The sequence below is a fragment of the Podarcis cretensis genome (genome assembly GCF_951804945.1).
Source record: "Podarcis cretensis genome assembly, chromosome: 1".
Classification (NCBI taxonomy): domain Eukaryota; kingdom Metazoa; phylum Chordata; class Lepidosauria; order Squamata; family Lacertidae; genus Podarcis; species Podarcis cretensis.
The window spans coordinates 105,183,974-105,198,901 of record NC_137170.1 but is presented as its reverse complement, the minus strand read 5'-3'; the positions used below and the strand labels follow the sequence as shown (position 1 = coordinate 105,198,901).

General features: G+C 40.4%; 1 protein-coding gene across 2 annotated transcripts in view; it reads right to left on the bottom strand.

The window, feature by feature from the left end:
• Nucleotides 1-2,156: 2,156 nt before the first annotated feature.
• KIF5C (kinesin family member 5C) overlaps nt 2,157-14,928 on the bottom strand; it is a 76,976-nt gene continuing 64,204 nt past the window's right edge. The window contains exons 20-26 of one of the 2 annotated variants that reach the window (XM_079993328.1): nt 12,862-12,963; nt 11,800-11,860; nt 10,069-10,140; nt 8,924-9,028; nt 7,241-7,457; nt 6,658-6,770; nt 2,157-3,313 (exon numbers count right to left, since the gene is read on the bottom strand). In XM_079993328.1, coding sequence (XP_079849454.1) covers nt 6,676-6,770; nt 7,241-7,457; nt 8,924-9,028; nt 10,069-10,140; nt 11,800-11,860; nt 12,862-12,963 — 652 coding nt within the window. In that variant the 3' untranslated portion in view covers nt 2,157-3,313; nt 6,658-6,675. The remainder of the gene's footprint in view (nt 3,314-6,657; nt 6,771-7,240; nt 7,458-8,923; nt 9,029-10,068; nt 10,141-11,799; nt 11,861-12,861; nt 12,964-14,928) is intronic. The other variant, XM_079993327.1, reaches the window with a different exon arrangement.

Below are 14,928 nucleotides of genomic sequence, written 5' to 3'. Positions count from 1 at the left end.
CAAAAATATGGTAAAAATTATTCTATATTACTTACTAATAGGTACCAAAACTAGATCTATTAACTCTTCAGCAAAAAAGTAACTCTAGCAGCAAAATAAAATTGCAGTGCCACAGAAACAAGATGAAAATTTGTGGACACTTTAAGAGGTCAACTCTAAGATGTGCCTTTTTAGCATTTCAGAGGATAATCTGCCGTCTCTGAATCAGAATGGAATAGTTAGTTCTGATACCTCCATTAAGGGGTTTATGCTAGATGAACTGACTGGCTGATCAGCAACTAGCTGTTCCTAAAGTATATCAGGAACACTGTCCTTATAAAGGCATCAAAAGTTACTTTTCCATGGTGCTCAAGATAGACACACACTTGTGCAGAACAGCTAAAGCCCTCTGTTATGAAAGTGCTTGGGTACACACTGCACACAATTCTCATTAATTCTAATGGTGATTGCACAGGTATAATGCTCAATGGATTACATTCATGATAAGAATGAACTTTTACTTAAATAATAATAATAATAATAATAATAATAATAATAATAATTTATTATTTGTACCCTGCCCATCTGGCTGGGTTTCCCCAGCCACTCTGGGCGGCTTCCAACAAAGATGAAAAATACACTAAAATGTCACATATTAAAAACTTCCCTGAACAGGGCTGCCTTCAGATGTCTTCTGAATGTCAGGTAGTTGTTTATCGCTTTGACATCTGATGGGAGGGCGTTCCACAGGGCGGGCGCCACTACCGAGAAGGCCCTCTGCCTGGTTCCCTGTAACTTGGCCTCTCGCAGTGAGGGAACCGCCAGAAGGCCCTCGGAGCTGGACCTCAGTGTCTGGGCAGAACGATGGGGGAGGAGACGCTCCTTCAGATATACTGGACCAAGGCCGTTACACAAAACTATATGTTAACAATCAAGGGGGGGCAGTTCAGGTCCACAAAAGCTACACATTAAAAAAAAAATTCATAAACGATGTACATGATATGATAGCCCACAAACTGCTTGAGAAAGTATCTGAATGGCAAATGCTACTCATGTTATTTTGAGCCATTTCCCATGTGGATCATTCCCACAGCATATAGCAGGGATGGGGATCCTATGGCTAGACTATCATCCAGAGGGCCACAAATAAAACCTGATTCACCAGGTAAAACCTTAGTAAATATTATCGCCACCTTCTGGAGTAGTTGCCATTCAGAAACTGCTTCAAGCATCCTTCTTGGAGTTATGGCATATGGACTGGCAGTAAGTTTAAACAACAGAAATAGCAGTAGACTTCTTGGTACCTTTATTTGGAATACAGAGTTCAACTATATATAAACATCTTGGCCACATTACTCCCAGAAATAGGGTTCGGATATGGCAACTTGTACCTTTCAGTTTGTTGGCAGTGCTTAATACATGTGTATTTGGAAACAAAAAGGGTTTTTTATATTTTAAAAAAATGTAACAAAATAAATTAAACAAATGCAAAAGATTCAATATTTCATTAAATATGTTACAAAAAGTCTCTCCCACACAAATAGTGCAACCCTTAATAAATTAAGCAAAACCTGAATATCTTTGCTAAGTTTGAGAGCTTCTAAAGCAACATCAGGACAAAACGTCTTTCCAAAGGCTTTAGGGTTTTAATGAGTTAGCTTTTTAAAATATGTCTATAAGCCAAAAACATTCAGAAGCCCCCAAACTTACCCTTAATTAAAAAATAATAATAATAATGCCACAGGAGCAGACAGGACTGAATGAATGCAAACTCCTAATTCAGTCATTTTGAAATAGTCTTTCAGGACAATACATTTTAATGTGCATGGTTGTAGATGTATTTTGTGTGTGTGTATACATACATACTACATGTAGTATACACACATACTACATGAAAGAAACACAACAGACATATTAAGCTACAGATTTAACACCTGTCTGCCTATCTAACATTTCCTATGGCTATGTCTGATTTCCCCTAGAAATAAAAGCTGACACCCTACATATGTCATTAAGAAAGAATTGAAAAAAGAAGTCTATCTCACTAATGGTGAGTAAGCTATAAAACTATACTATCCCTAGGCAGACTTGCATATTGTTCATTTCCAGCATATACTGTTATCTTATTTCATCTTATTTCATTTTAAACAAAAAGATCATCTTCCATCATTTTTCTATTTTGTTGCACTGCACACTAAGCATGCAAACCTATTCTCCCTCAACACCCTGAAGAGAATCTTCCTTTCAGTACAGCAGATAATTTATCTCTTATTTCTGGCTTCTCAAAATCATGAAGAAATTGAGTTAGGAAGAGGATGCCAATGGTTTCAGCTGCTTTTGTAAATGCATCTTTCAATTTCATTATAACCAGAACCATGCTTTCACATGGCTGTCAGAAAACCTGATCTATGTGTTATTACAAGGCAGATCTAATGCAACATTTTGAGGGTATGATGTGCCTATGTGACCACTGAATTTCAAGAGATTCTAGAGCTACACTAACACATATCTCTACATCAGGCATAGGCAAACTCCGGCCCTCCAGATGTTTGGGACTACAATTCCCGTTATCCCTAGCTAACAGGACCAGTGGTCAGGGACGATGGGAATTGTAGTCCCAAACATCTGGAGGGCCGGAGTTTGCCTATGGCTGCTCTACATCCTCAGAGTTTGATCTCTGCCGAATAAGTGTACTAATGATTCTGTGTTCTCTCCCATTTTAAATACAAGTTTAAAGATTTCACCAGGATATTCAAAATGCTAAATTGCAGAGCTGTACTTTTTGAAAGCATGTTAGGTTAAAAAGAAAAGAAAAACAAACATATAACTGCACACTGTCATCTTCTAAAAATATAAAATAATATGCATATTTTACAGGAAATCAGAAAGATGGAGCACAATCACCTGCTTTTGATGGCACTTGGTTGTTGAATTGTTAATTCTTTGATGCCAGGTACCAGCATTTTAGTGATGCACCAAAGTACTTGAAACAGAACAAAAAAAGCATCAGTGCCAGCATGAAAGCCCTGAAGTAACTGGCTCAACAGGGTCAGAAATGCAGTCAGTCAGTGAAAGAGATTGAGCAGCAGACTCCTACCGTTAGCTTAAGTGCGTGTGTTAGATACACTGTACATGGTTTCAGAAGAAAAGCCAGGTTGGTCACACTTCTGTACACATGGAGATTCTACAAAGCAGAAAAATATTTGAAACCGGTGCACTGCAGAAGGCTATAGAATGCGTACAATGAACAGAAGTACAGATCCAGTCCAAAAGGGAAAGGAACTAGTGAACTGCTGATGATTTTTCACTTGCGAAGTGGAGCCTGCAATTTTATCTGCAAGAGAAACATGCCAACATTTGTTAGTCGTATATCTGAACAAAAGCAACATCACATGATGAACTTTCATTAGGAACACTTAAAATAATATACAGGATACACATCTCAATGGTGCAATGCTGCATAACATAAACAGTGCTTAGGTTAATCTGAAATCAAAAGCATCAGAAAGAGTCAAAAGTGAGGTAGTGAATGAATTGCCTTTTCATAGTTCTCTATTATTATTATTTATTAAAAAACACACACCCAAAAATCTCCTCTTCTTCCATGCACTATTCAAGGGGTTCTCCCAATCCCCCTCTGTCAATTTCAGAGTTGTTGAGGGGCATGCAAGGGGAGGAGAATGGGGGAAAGTTGTTTGCACAGGACTCCACTGATGGGACTCCTTAGCTGAACCCTGCTCTATGGATAGAACCCAGTTGGTTCCTTTGTAGTCATGAAAGGGCTTTTGATCCAATGGACACTCCCACTAATGGAAGAGACGGAAATCAGCAAAAATCATATATCCAGTTCTGCTATTTGCAGAGACACCACCCTTCCATCAAATGGATGCCTTATCCTTATCATCATCATCATCATCATCATCATCTTACACCCCACCCATCTGAGTGAGTTGCCCCAGCCACTCTGGGTGGCTTCCAACATAATAAAAACACAGCAAAACACCACACACACACACACACACACACACACACACACACAACTTCCTGATACAAGACAGCCTTCAGATGCCTTTGGAAAGTTATGTAGTTGTCTATCTGTTTTGACATCTGATGAGAGGGTGTTCCACAGGGCGAGCGCCACACTATCAGACAATCTAATATTTCAATATAAGTTCAGCCACAAGCTAGGCAGCTGGAAAAGAATTAAACAAAAGACCCCAGCAACAGCGAAAGTCCACCATGAAGTGCTGAGTTCGGGCAAAGGCTGGGCAGAGCAAGTACACTTTTATTACTTTTAGGAGAAATTCCATAGACTACATCTGGCTGAACTTTTTGCAGAGAGGATTTCATAAAAGTTATGGCACCATGGAGAAGACAACGTGTGGAGCAAGATTTACTTAAGGCTTTATGGGAGAAAGCAACAGCTTAAGAATCTACTGGATCCTAAACTATTTCACACTGTGAAGGTATTTTGGATTGTGCTCAGAAACCGACAGGCACACTAGTGTGGCGAAGAGTATATTAGACTCTTGGAACTGGTACAAGTTTGGGTGCAAATCCACTACTCAATAATGATGCTCCTTGGCAGCCTTGGAAAAATAATTGTCTCTGCCTTGCTACCTGGAAGGTGAGAATACAGATGTAAAAGATCACTACCAGTCCCTCCTCCTATCAGTGCTATTTGAACAAGGCTCTTTTGTGGCATTTTGGGTGTTCCAAGAAGCAGAGCACCAATTGTTAACACCAGCTTGTTTGTTTGGATCATCTTTCTCTTCCATATTATGGAATCTCCTTCAGCATGCATACTTCATGTGCATTGATTTCAAAGAGGATTTAGAAGAAAGCCTTTATTATTATTATTATTATTCAAAGAGTGCTAAAGGCTACTATCCAAGTATCTTTGTAGCTTGTCACATGTAAAACATCTGCATTTGTTTTGTGTCTTTTACTACTATTGTTGGCTACTGTGTGGTTTTCTTCTATGTCTTTCAGCTTTAATTCAATACAGTCAGGACTATCATCATTATTTTTTTGCTTTGAGGTTTCTGTTCTTGCTCTGAAGATATGCCTTTGAGTTCTTACTTCCAAACACAATGTCTCTTTAAAGGTGTACAAAACACACATACGTTCATTTTCTTTCACCTTGAAAGGCTGTTGCAGTGATTCTTGTTGGACTGCTTGCAAAGCTTTTATTGCAGATTCTATTGTATATGCTTCTTTTTGTTTCTCAGAGTGCAGAACAAGTTCAGGTTAAATTATTGGTGAGACAAAAAAACAACCCCACAATCCTATCCTTAGACCACATGAAAAACCGCTGCATTATTTGTCCATGGAAGGGAAAAGAGCTCTATATCTATCAAAGGAAACACCAGCAGCAAAAAAAAAAGGCCGTGGGGAATAAAGCCAAAATTTGATATAGCAGATGGTTTGCAACAGGTATGACATGCAATCTGCTCAACAAAAGTGGCACTTTATCCATGAATATATGATGCCTAAAGAAACAAAGCCTTTAAATATACCCATATACAGCTGGTCTTCAGCCAGAGTCCCTTTCAGATTATGTGATAGAACCATGCAGCTGTTCACGAGGAAGATTCAGAAAATAAACACATGGGGGGGGGGAATGGTTGGGAAAAGCTGGCAAGTTGCCATTACTTTTCCAGAATCCTTTTATATTTAGCTGCTTACCTAAGGAAATGTTAAAAACATTGAGGAATGAAATGTGATATAACTGATATTTAGGAACTTCATCCTGTTTGTTTGTTTTTTTTAAATCATACCATGCAGGAAAAAGCGGGCGGGTGGGGGCGGGGAGAAAAAAAAAAAATCATACCATGCAGGGTGAGGGGTTAAACTGTTTAGAAAAAAGATGATCATGCTATCAAGGAGAATATATAGATTTTAGAAGGAAAATCCTGTTGCTTCAAGTATGTTTACTTGAATAAATAAATAAATAAATAAATAAGTAAGTAAGTAATATTATATTTATTTATTTATACACCATCCATCTGGCTGGGTTTCCCCAGCCCCTCTGGGCAGCTTCCAACTGAATATTAAAATACAATAATCTATTAAACGTTAAAAGCTTCCCTAAACTTGAATTGCTAGATTCCTGTTACTGCGGGTAGGGGGCTGAATCTAATAGTAAAATTATTAGAGAACAGGAGCCAAAAAGAAAAATGCACTACATCCATTATCAGTTATAATACCAGCTAGCATGAAACAGCACTCATATATGTTTTCCTATAGGCATTATCACAGAAACACTACATGCAAATTAAACCAAAGGAAAGTTTCTGAGCCAGGAGAAGAATCAATCCTGACCATTGATCATCATCATTATTACTATTATTTATTATTAGACATATATTGTCCTTCATCATAAAATCTCAGGGCAGTCCACAAATCATGAGATTTGTAGTGCAATATCTGGAAGGTTAAAGGTTTCCCCTTCCTGCATCTCAGGACTTACACTGTTGCTTTACTGATCTTTCTTCATACAACAGAAACGACCATGCTTTTAAAATCCAAGCATTTTCAATATGGTGACATCAGCTACCAACCTACACAAAAGACCCAACCTGGCCCACCTCAATTTTTCTGCTGGTGAGAATTTGCAAACCGGCAGAGTGAGCACCTCACAAATAATCACATGTTGAAAACTTACAAGCCGATAACCATGAGCTCACCTGGTGTTTATTTCATGTTCTGGTAATACCCTCCTCCTCCTCGAATGGCATGGATGGCTGTTGGAGAAGATGCTGGATAATGGCCAGGGCGTATAGGCTTGGCTGCAAAGAGGCAAATCAAAGCAAGGGGGTGAAAAACAGGCTTTATACGAGCTTCGTGTGTTTTTGTGTTCTGTGGGAAGCCAAAATGGCTAACACAGAGAGAGCAATATCTAATACAGTGGTCCCTGGGTTTAAGAACAGCCCTGTTTATGAACAATTTGGTTTACGAACTCCGCAAAACCAGAAGTAGTGTCCCGGTTTGCGAACTTTACCTCGGTCTAAGAACGAAATCCGAACAGTGGAAGGGCCCTGGCGGTGGGAGCCCTCATCAGGGAAAGCGCACCTTGGTTTAAGAACGGTTTTGGCTTAAGAACGGACTTCTGGAACGGATTAAGTTTGTAAACCAAGGTACCACTGTACACACGGTTCTAAAAATGGGGGAGAAGACAAGAAATCCACAACCTCCACTAGAGGCACTGCAATATTCAAATAACTCTTTATCTCTAATCCTCTTGAGCCAGAATACATACCAATCTGAGCAGAGTGTGCTCTCCTCGCCATGTTCTTGGCTCTTACAGCCTCTTTAATGCGGTCCACTTCCTGCTGGTATCGTTTCCGGTCTCGCATGGCATTCTCCTTGGCTTCCTTCAGAGCACTCTCCAAGGCCTTAACTCTCTCTGCCGTAGCTCGGAGTCGTTTTTCCAGCTTAGGAAGCTCACAACGAAGATCTGCATTATCACGTACCAGCTGTGAAAGATTAACACAGAGATCTGATTATGGATAGTATGCAGTACAAAATAGTCACTGATATTTTTAAATTAAAAGATATAGAGAAAGTCACACAGCCTGTACAGATGGTACTTTCTGGGGAGAAATCTTTGCCATATACCACCTTCTGCCACAGCTTCTCATCCACATGAGAAAGGTAAGGGTGTGAACTGCTGCATACTATGTTTAACTAAAGGCAAAATCTCCCTGCCCCCCCCATTAAAGCCCATTTTGAACTGAGATGTTGAGGGTTAGGAAGATCCCATGTTCAAGTAAACTCAGTACAACACAGTTTAGTGTGTTGTATTCTGCTCTGGTCAGACCTCACCTGGAGTACTGTGTCCAGTTCTGGGCACCACAGTTCAAGAAGGACACTGACAAACTGGAACGTGTCCAGAGGAGGGCAACCAAAATGGTCAAAGGCCTGGAAACGATGCCTTATGAGGAACGGCTAAGGGAGCTGGGCATGTTTAGCCTGGAGAAGAGGAGGTTAAGGGGTGATATGATAGCCATGTTCAAATATATAAAAGGATGTCACATAGAGGAGGGAGAAAGGTTTTTTTCTGCTGCTCCAGAGAAGCGGACACGGAGCAATGGTTCCAAACTACAAGAAAAAAGATTCCACCTAAACATTAGGAAGAACTTCCTGACAGTAAGAGCGGTTCGACAGTGGAATTTGCTGCCAAGGAGTGTGGTGGAGTCTCCTTATTTGGAGGTCTTTAAGCAGAGGCTTGACAACCATATGTCAGGAGTGCTCTGATGGTGTTTCCTGCTTGGCAGGGGGTTGGACTCGATGGCCCTTGTGGTCTCTTCCAACTCTATGATTCTATTCTATGATTCTAGTGGTTATTTTTTCCATGCGAAAGAGTGCAATAGTCCAATACCCATGCTTATTTACACGATAGCAAGTCCTTGTGCATTCAGTAGGGCTTATTCCTAGTAAGTGTACATGGTTCTGCAAAAACCAAGGTATCTTACCAGGTTGAGATTTTTTCCAGGAAAAAAATTCTGAATTTGAGATCATGGCTCCAAACAAACCATGACCTGCAGCTAAGGTCTGTTCTTGGCTTACATACATATTTAGAGTTTGGATGTAACACTAAGCCATGGGTTGTGGTTTCTCCCCACCACCATCATGCTAGCAGGGAGGGAGGAAGTGGGAACAGCTGGTGCATTTTCAGTAAACGATTAACTGTGGCTTGCCATGATGCATGGATATTGTCAGTCACTATGTGATCTTTCATATATTATGTTTCAAAGTTTACTTTTTAATACATAATCATCATATGGTTTTTTGTTTTATCAGTCAGAGGAGCTGTATTCTGTGGTCAGACAAGCCCACAGGAAGCCCACAAAGTTGACTGGGTAATGTTTTCCTTTCCCCCCGCCCCCAGGCTTGGAGGCTGGGGTAAGAATGGTAATAAACAACACCACAATTATCTCACCTGCTTGTGAACCTTTGTAAGTTGTTCCAGGTTGTTTTCCAGAAAGGAGATTTTCTGCTTCTGAGCAGCACTTCCACCTCCATCATCACTGTCTAGTTCAACACTCTGTGAAGGCAAAAAGCCAAATTAGAACCAAGCCTCTGAATAGCATGAATAAATAGTGACTGAAAACCTCTGGAACTGTACACAAGTCCTTCCCAGAAAGCATTAGAGACCAATATGAACTTCAACAGCGTGCCTGGTATTGAAGCTAAAGCTGAAAAAATGCATTTCAGTTGACTGGCTTATTAACAGAGATTTCGAAACACACAAAAACTAAACATTGTTAAGTTATAAACAACCATGGTTTAAGGTGACACAACAACAAACCACAGTCCCCAAATATTAAAATGAAAGTGATGAGATAATTGTGCTTGAGTCATGCCTCTGTGAGCCCTTGCAGGAGGCCTCTCCAGCAACAAACAAGGGCACCCCCTCCTTTATGTGACAACCATTCGCCTTTACCCCTCAAAAGGAGAGAAATTTCAATGTTCATCACAGTTTACCCTAGAAATTCCATTTCTTATTTTCATCATAACATCCAAAATTACTCAAAAGCATGATATGGGCCTCTGATAGTCTTTGGAAGGCAGATTAGGCATAACTGATTTATATCATCATAACTGGCTGAAATGCTGCTATGAATATCATGGTTTCTACTACTGATCTGCCCAGTGAGGCTTCCCAGTGCAGCCTTTGGAATGGATTGTTAATGGCAATATTCAATAGTTCCCTAACTCCACATACACACCCTGAGAAAATTGCCGAGGGCCTTGGCAGACCACTTCTGCTTGTTGTGGCAAATGTAATGCACACACATATCGATGCTATATGGTTTGTAATTGTATGATTACACATATGCCATGGACCCCTTAAATGAAGGCCACTGGTGGTTGTTAGAACTGTAGTTTGGGAACCCCTGGCATAGCCCATTAATATAGCTGTATGTCTGTTTGCAAGTATTTAAACACAGCCAAGGTACACAGGCAAGGTGCATATATTACTGCTAGAGTGCTAAGTGTGTACATACATACGTACATACATATGTAAGCCTAAGAAAAGAAGATTTTTGCACAATTATTCCCTCCCACAATATCTCAACTTACTTTTTTCACTCTGGTGGTGAGGTCTTGAACAAAGAGTCTGCGCAAGTTATGGAGGGTCTGAAGCTCTCTAGCCTGTGAACAAGTTTAAGAAAGCATTAGCTTAACAATGACCTATTTGAAATAAGAAACACAAAGCAAACATTTATGCCAGGTCTTACAGATGGGAATATTTCAAATAAATTATTGGGACACTGTGGTGGCCAAGAAGAAGAAAAAAGAAATTGACATTAATGCTCCATTTAGTAGTTGATATTCCTCAGCATGTGCTAAATTAAATCTCTTAGTTCCTTATACATTGATTGTACATTAATGCAGGCTGTATGTAATAATAAATAAGCACAATAAAAACTAGGGCTGTCATGTGTTTTTGCTTCAGAACTGTATTTTTTCTTTTTGTGAACATATGCAAATTTAACTGTGAATGAATTTTGTATGGCGAACTATGATTTCTTTAATCAGTTAAATTTGCATATGTTCACAAAAGAAAAAAATACAGTTCTGAAGCAAAAATGCACACGCTTTTTAAGATGATGTGCACAGGCCTTAAATCAGGCATCATGTTAGATGAGATATCCCTCTTCCTCACATGAAGTTTAGTTGGGTTTGTGTGCAAGTCTCTATGGACCAGGGCCAGAACCTTAAAAAAATGCACACCATCTTAAATGCATAACTCACAACCATAAATGTACATCTGTTTGATGTTTTAGTCAAATTTTATTATGTGAAAAGTTTTGTTTAAAGGGGGCAGAATTTGAAAATTCCACACATTTCTCTCACTTCAGGGAGAACACAACCAAGAAAATAATATATAACATATTTGTGACTAACCTCTAACTTCACTTATATCTCTACGAACTGTATTCCACAAATGGTGGAAGATGACTAAAACAGGGATTTGATTAGGTGCCATTGCTGTACAGAATGGAGTTACCCTTGTAAATATTAAGTTATTTTATTCATTTATAGATTGCCCTGCATACAATTATGATGCAATAATACTAAAAAGGTTAATATAAAATCATTAGTCATGAAATATTAGATTAACATTAGCGGTTTGTAGCTACTTGTGTCAATACAGATGACAGAAGCAACACAGATCATCCAACCAAAACATCAGACGTGTGTCTTGATTGAAGAAAACTCGGTGATGGGGCTGCTTGATACACCTCCAAAGGAAGGCAGTTCCACAAGCAGGATGTCACCAGTGAGAAGGTCCTAGCCTGAGTCACCACATGACACACCATATCCCCTAATGGGACCATGAGAAGGGCCTCCTCAGCTGATCACAAGGTCCAGACTGGCAAATATAGGGGCAGGCAGTCTTTCAAGTATTTGGGCCCCAAGTTGTTCAGGGCTTTACAAATTCAGCATCTAGACCTTGAATGGAGCCCAGCAACATACAGGCAGCCAGTACAGAGCTGGGAGAATGGGTGTTATATGACTTTGGTTTGATGCACTAGCCAAATGAGTCCCTTGCTTTCTTCCTCCACGATACTCAAAACAGGAGGGAAGTTCACCATTATGACACATGACCCACATGAACAGGCCATCTATATGAGCTCCTGTTTTTCATTTTAAGAAACCAAGGTATGCAGACTGAACCACATGTTTTCAAAAGGCACAAAACAAACTAAATGGAGCATACAAAATTCAAGTGTGAAATAAGTAACATCATCCCTAGTGACCTCTTTTTTCTTTTTTAAAGAGAGACACTGTAGATTTAGTACATACCACCGTTTCTTCCAGCCCCTTAAGATCTTCTCTTGCTTGTTCCCTTTTATCGTTAAGCAGTCTAGGCAGAGAAAAGACACTGCTCAACTCAAAAAATTAATTGGAATAATGTAAAGTTTCCAAGCGAACGAAACAAACATGCTCATCTCAGCCTCCTTATGCTTTCCTCAACCTAGAAACCAACACCTGTGCCTATCTCCTACCAAGCACTCCAGAACTCCTGCATTTTAAAAAGCTGCATCACAGAAGGAACTCGAGAATATGCTGCTACCCTATATGTTGCAGTGTATGCAAGGTGGGCAATCAAAGAACTGGAAGCAGCAAGGACAAACAGCAGCACTCCTCCATCTGGAGTACCAAGGGAGCGCAGTGTCTTTCCTGCCCAGAGGGAGGCAGGGCAGGCAGTTGTGGATACTACAACAAAAACAGCTACTGAAGCGTAACCATCTGTGATGGCAGCCATATATTATATGCAGCCACAGGACTTAGCCCATTTCAAGAATAAATAGAGAAGCATTTTCCATGCATTTTCCCATGGGGTGGTGGTGGGAGGTCTGGCGCAAACAGAACACCCAGCAGAATTAGCACTGTTGCAGGTGCTGGATAATACTCATTCTGCACTTGTTAGAAATCTCTCTTTCAGTTTAGCAGCACCTATGTACACTATGGAACTCCCTGCCTGTTGATATCTGGCTGCAATCTTTTCACGGCCGGTTTAAAACATTTCTGTTTAGGCAAGACTATCCAGACATGTAGAAGTAGACTTGTGTTTTTTTAGCTTACTGTTGGTTTCAATCGAATTATGAATGTTTCAAGTACTTGTGTGTGTGTTTAACTGCTCTTTATGGGTAATTTTAATGTTTTGTTTTTGTAAAACTGATCAGAGGTTCTATTACCATCAAGTAGTACATAAAATTTGTTACGTAAAATAAAGATCCATTTTCCTTATGTTTCTGTCCTGGAGTACTGTGTTATCACAGGGAGCCAGGATTGGTTGGATGCAACATTATTGGAAAGCAAAATATTAAAGAATAATAAGAATAGATTGCCCTGCAAACTTACATTAGCTTCTCCAGTTTCTTTTCCCGTTCTTGATCTTCTGCTTTCAATCTTTCATAGTCCAAACTCAGTTTTTCTTGTTCCAGCTGCAGCTTCTGATTCATACTGAGACAAAAGAAAAGGAAAAAGGAATGAAAAGAAACTTTCCGTTCAAGAAGCCTTAAAGTTAGTCAACGCTTATACATTTAATTATCACAGAAAGACTCTACACAATAACTCTCTGGGAAATTTTATTGATAAGACATCTTGCTTCTTTAGAGAATTTCCCTTTATACACATCAGACAACACAACACAATACTTACCTTGTTACTGATTCTCTCTCAGCTTATTGACATCCAAAACATAAAATGGCAATTCCTCTCTACAAGTGTGAACTTAATGCTAACTATTTCAAAAGTCAAAAAGCCTAGATCGGGGATGAAAAGCCTGCAGCCCTCCAAATATTGTTGGACTCCCAACTTTTGTCATCCGCAACCAGTATGACTAAAGGTCAGGGATGCTGGGAGGTGCTGTGGAGAGACCCTTGCGGCTGGTTTTGAAATTGCAGCTAGTACAGAATGCTGCAGCCCAGCTTTTAGCTGGAGCCACTCCATATCAACATATGCTGAAGCTGAAAAGCTCTGCACTAGCAGCCAATACATTACTAAGCTAAATTCAAGATATTGTTGTTATAAAGTCCTAAGCTGCCTAAGACTTAGGTTACCCGAAAGACAACTTTATACATCTGCCAGATTACTGGGATCACCTGGAGAATCCCTTCTGGCCATCCCATATTTGTTTGTGAACTAAGGCTTCTAGCATAGTGGCACTAGTAATTTGGAAGGATGCTCCTATTGAAATCAGGCAAGCACCTACAAACTTGGTGCTTCATCACCTGCCAAAAACATTTGTTTCACCAAGCTTTGCAGAATTAATTTGGCCATTGTGATTCAGTCTTGGTATTCCGTCATTTCATGATGTTAAGGTAAAGGTAAAGGGACCCCTGACCATTAGGTCCAGTTGTGGCCGACTCTGGGGTTGCAGCACTCATCTTGCTTTATTGGCCGAGGGAGCCGGCGTACAGCTTCTGGGTCATGTGGCCAGCATGACTAAGCTGCTTTTGGCAAACCAGAGCAGCACAAGGAAACACTGTTCACCTTCCTGCCGGAGCGGTACCTATTTACAGTGGTGCCTCACAAGACGAAAAGAATCCGTTCCGCGAGTCTCTTCGTCTTGCGGTTTTTTCGTCTTGCGAAGCAACCCTATTAGCGGTTTAGCGGATTAGCGCTATTAGCGGCTTAGCGGCAAAGTGGCAAAGAAAAAGGGGGGGGGGAGCGAAAAAAATCGCAAGACTCGCAAGACGTTTTCGTCTTGCAAAGCAAGCCCATAGAGAAATTCGTCTTGCGAAGCGCCTCGAAAAACAGAAAACCCTTTCGTCTAGCGGGTTTTTCGTCTTGCGAGGCATTCGTCTTGCGGGGCACCACTGTATCTACTTGCACTTTGACATGCTTTCGAACTGTTAGGTTGGCAGGAGCAGGGACCGAGCAACAGGAGCTCACCCTATCACAGGGAATCGAACCACCGATCTTTTGATCGGCAAGTCCTAGGCTCTGTGGTTTAACCCACAGCGCCATCCGCGTCCCTTCATGATGTTAGAATGCTTTTATTTCAAACCACCATGACTTTATTATTTTTGTTACTTACTAATCACCTTCCACGTGTATTTCTCAAGGTGATGTACACAATATAAGAAAAAAAACAGCTAAGATGCACTTTAAAAGAACACAGAAAATGTAAGCAAATGAACTGGAAAATGATCAAAAGAGGCGCCCATGGCAAAGTCTTGCTCATCCAGCCAGGAAAGCTTCTCGTGACAGAAATGTCTCCAGTTTGTTTCTGGAAAGCAGAGATAGTGGGCACCTGTTGCATTTCAACAGGAAAGCTGTTCCACAGAACGTGGACAACCACACTAAAAGCCCTTCTCCAAGTTACAGGGCTTCTGATTGCCTTGGAACCTTCAGGAGAAAATCTTCCATAGACCCCAGTGACCTACTTGGCATTTAAAGGATAAGGCAGGTAAGTTGGTCCTG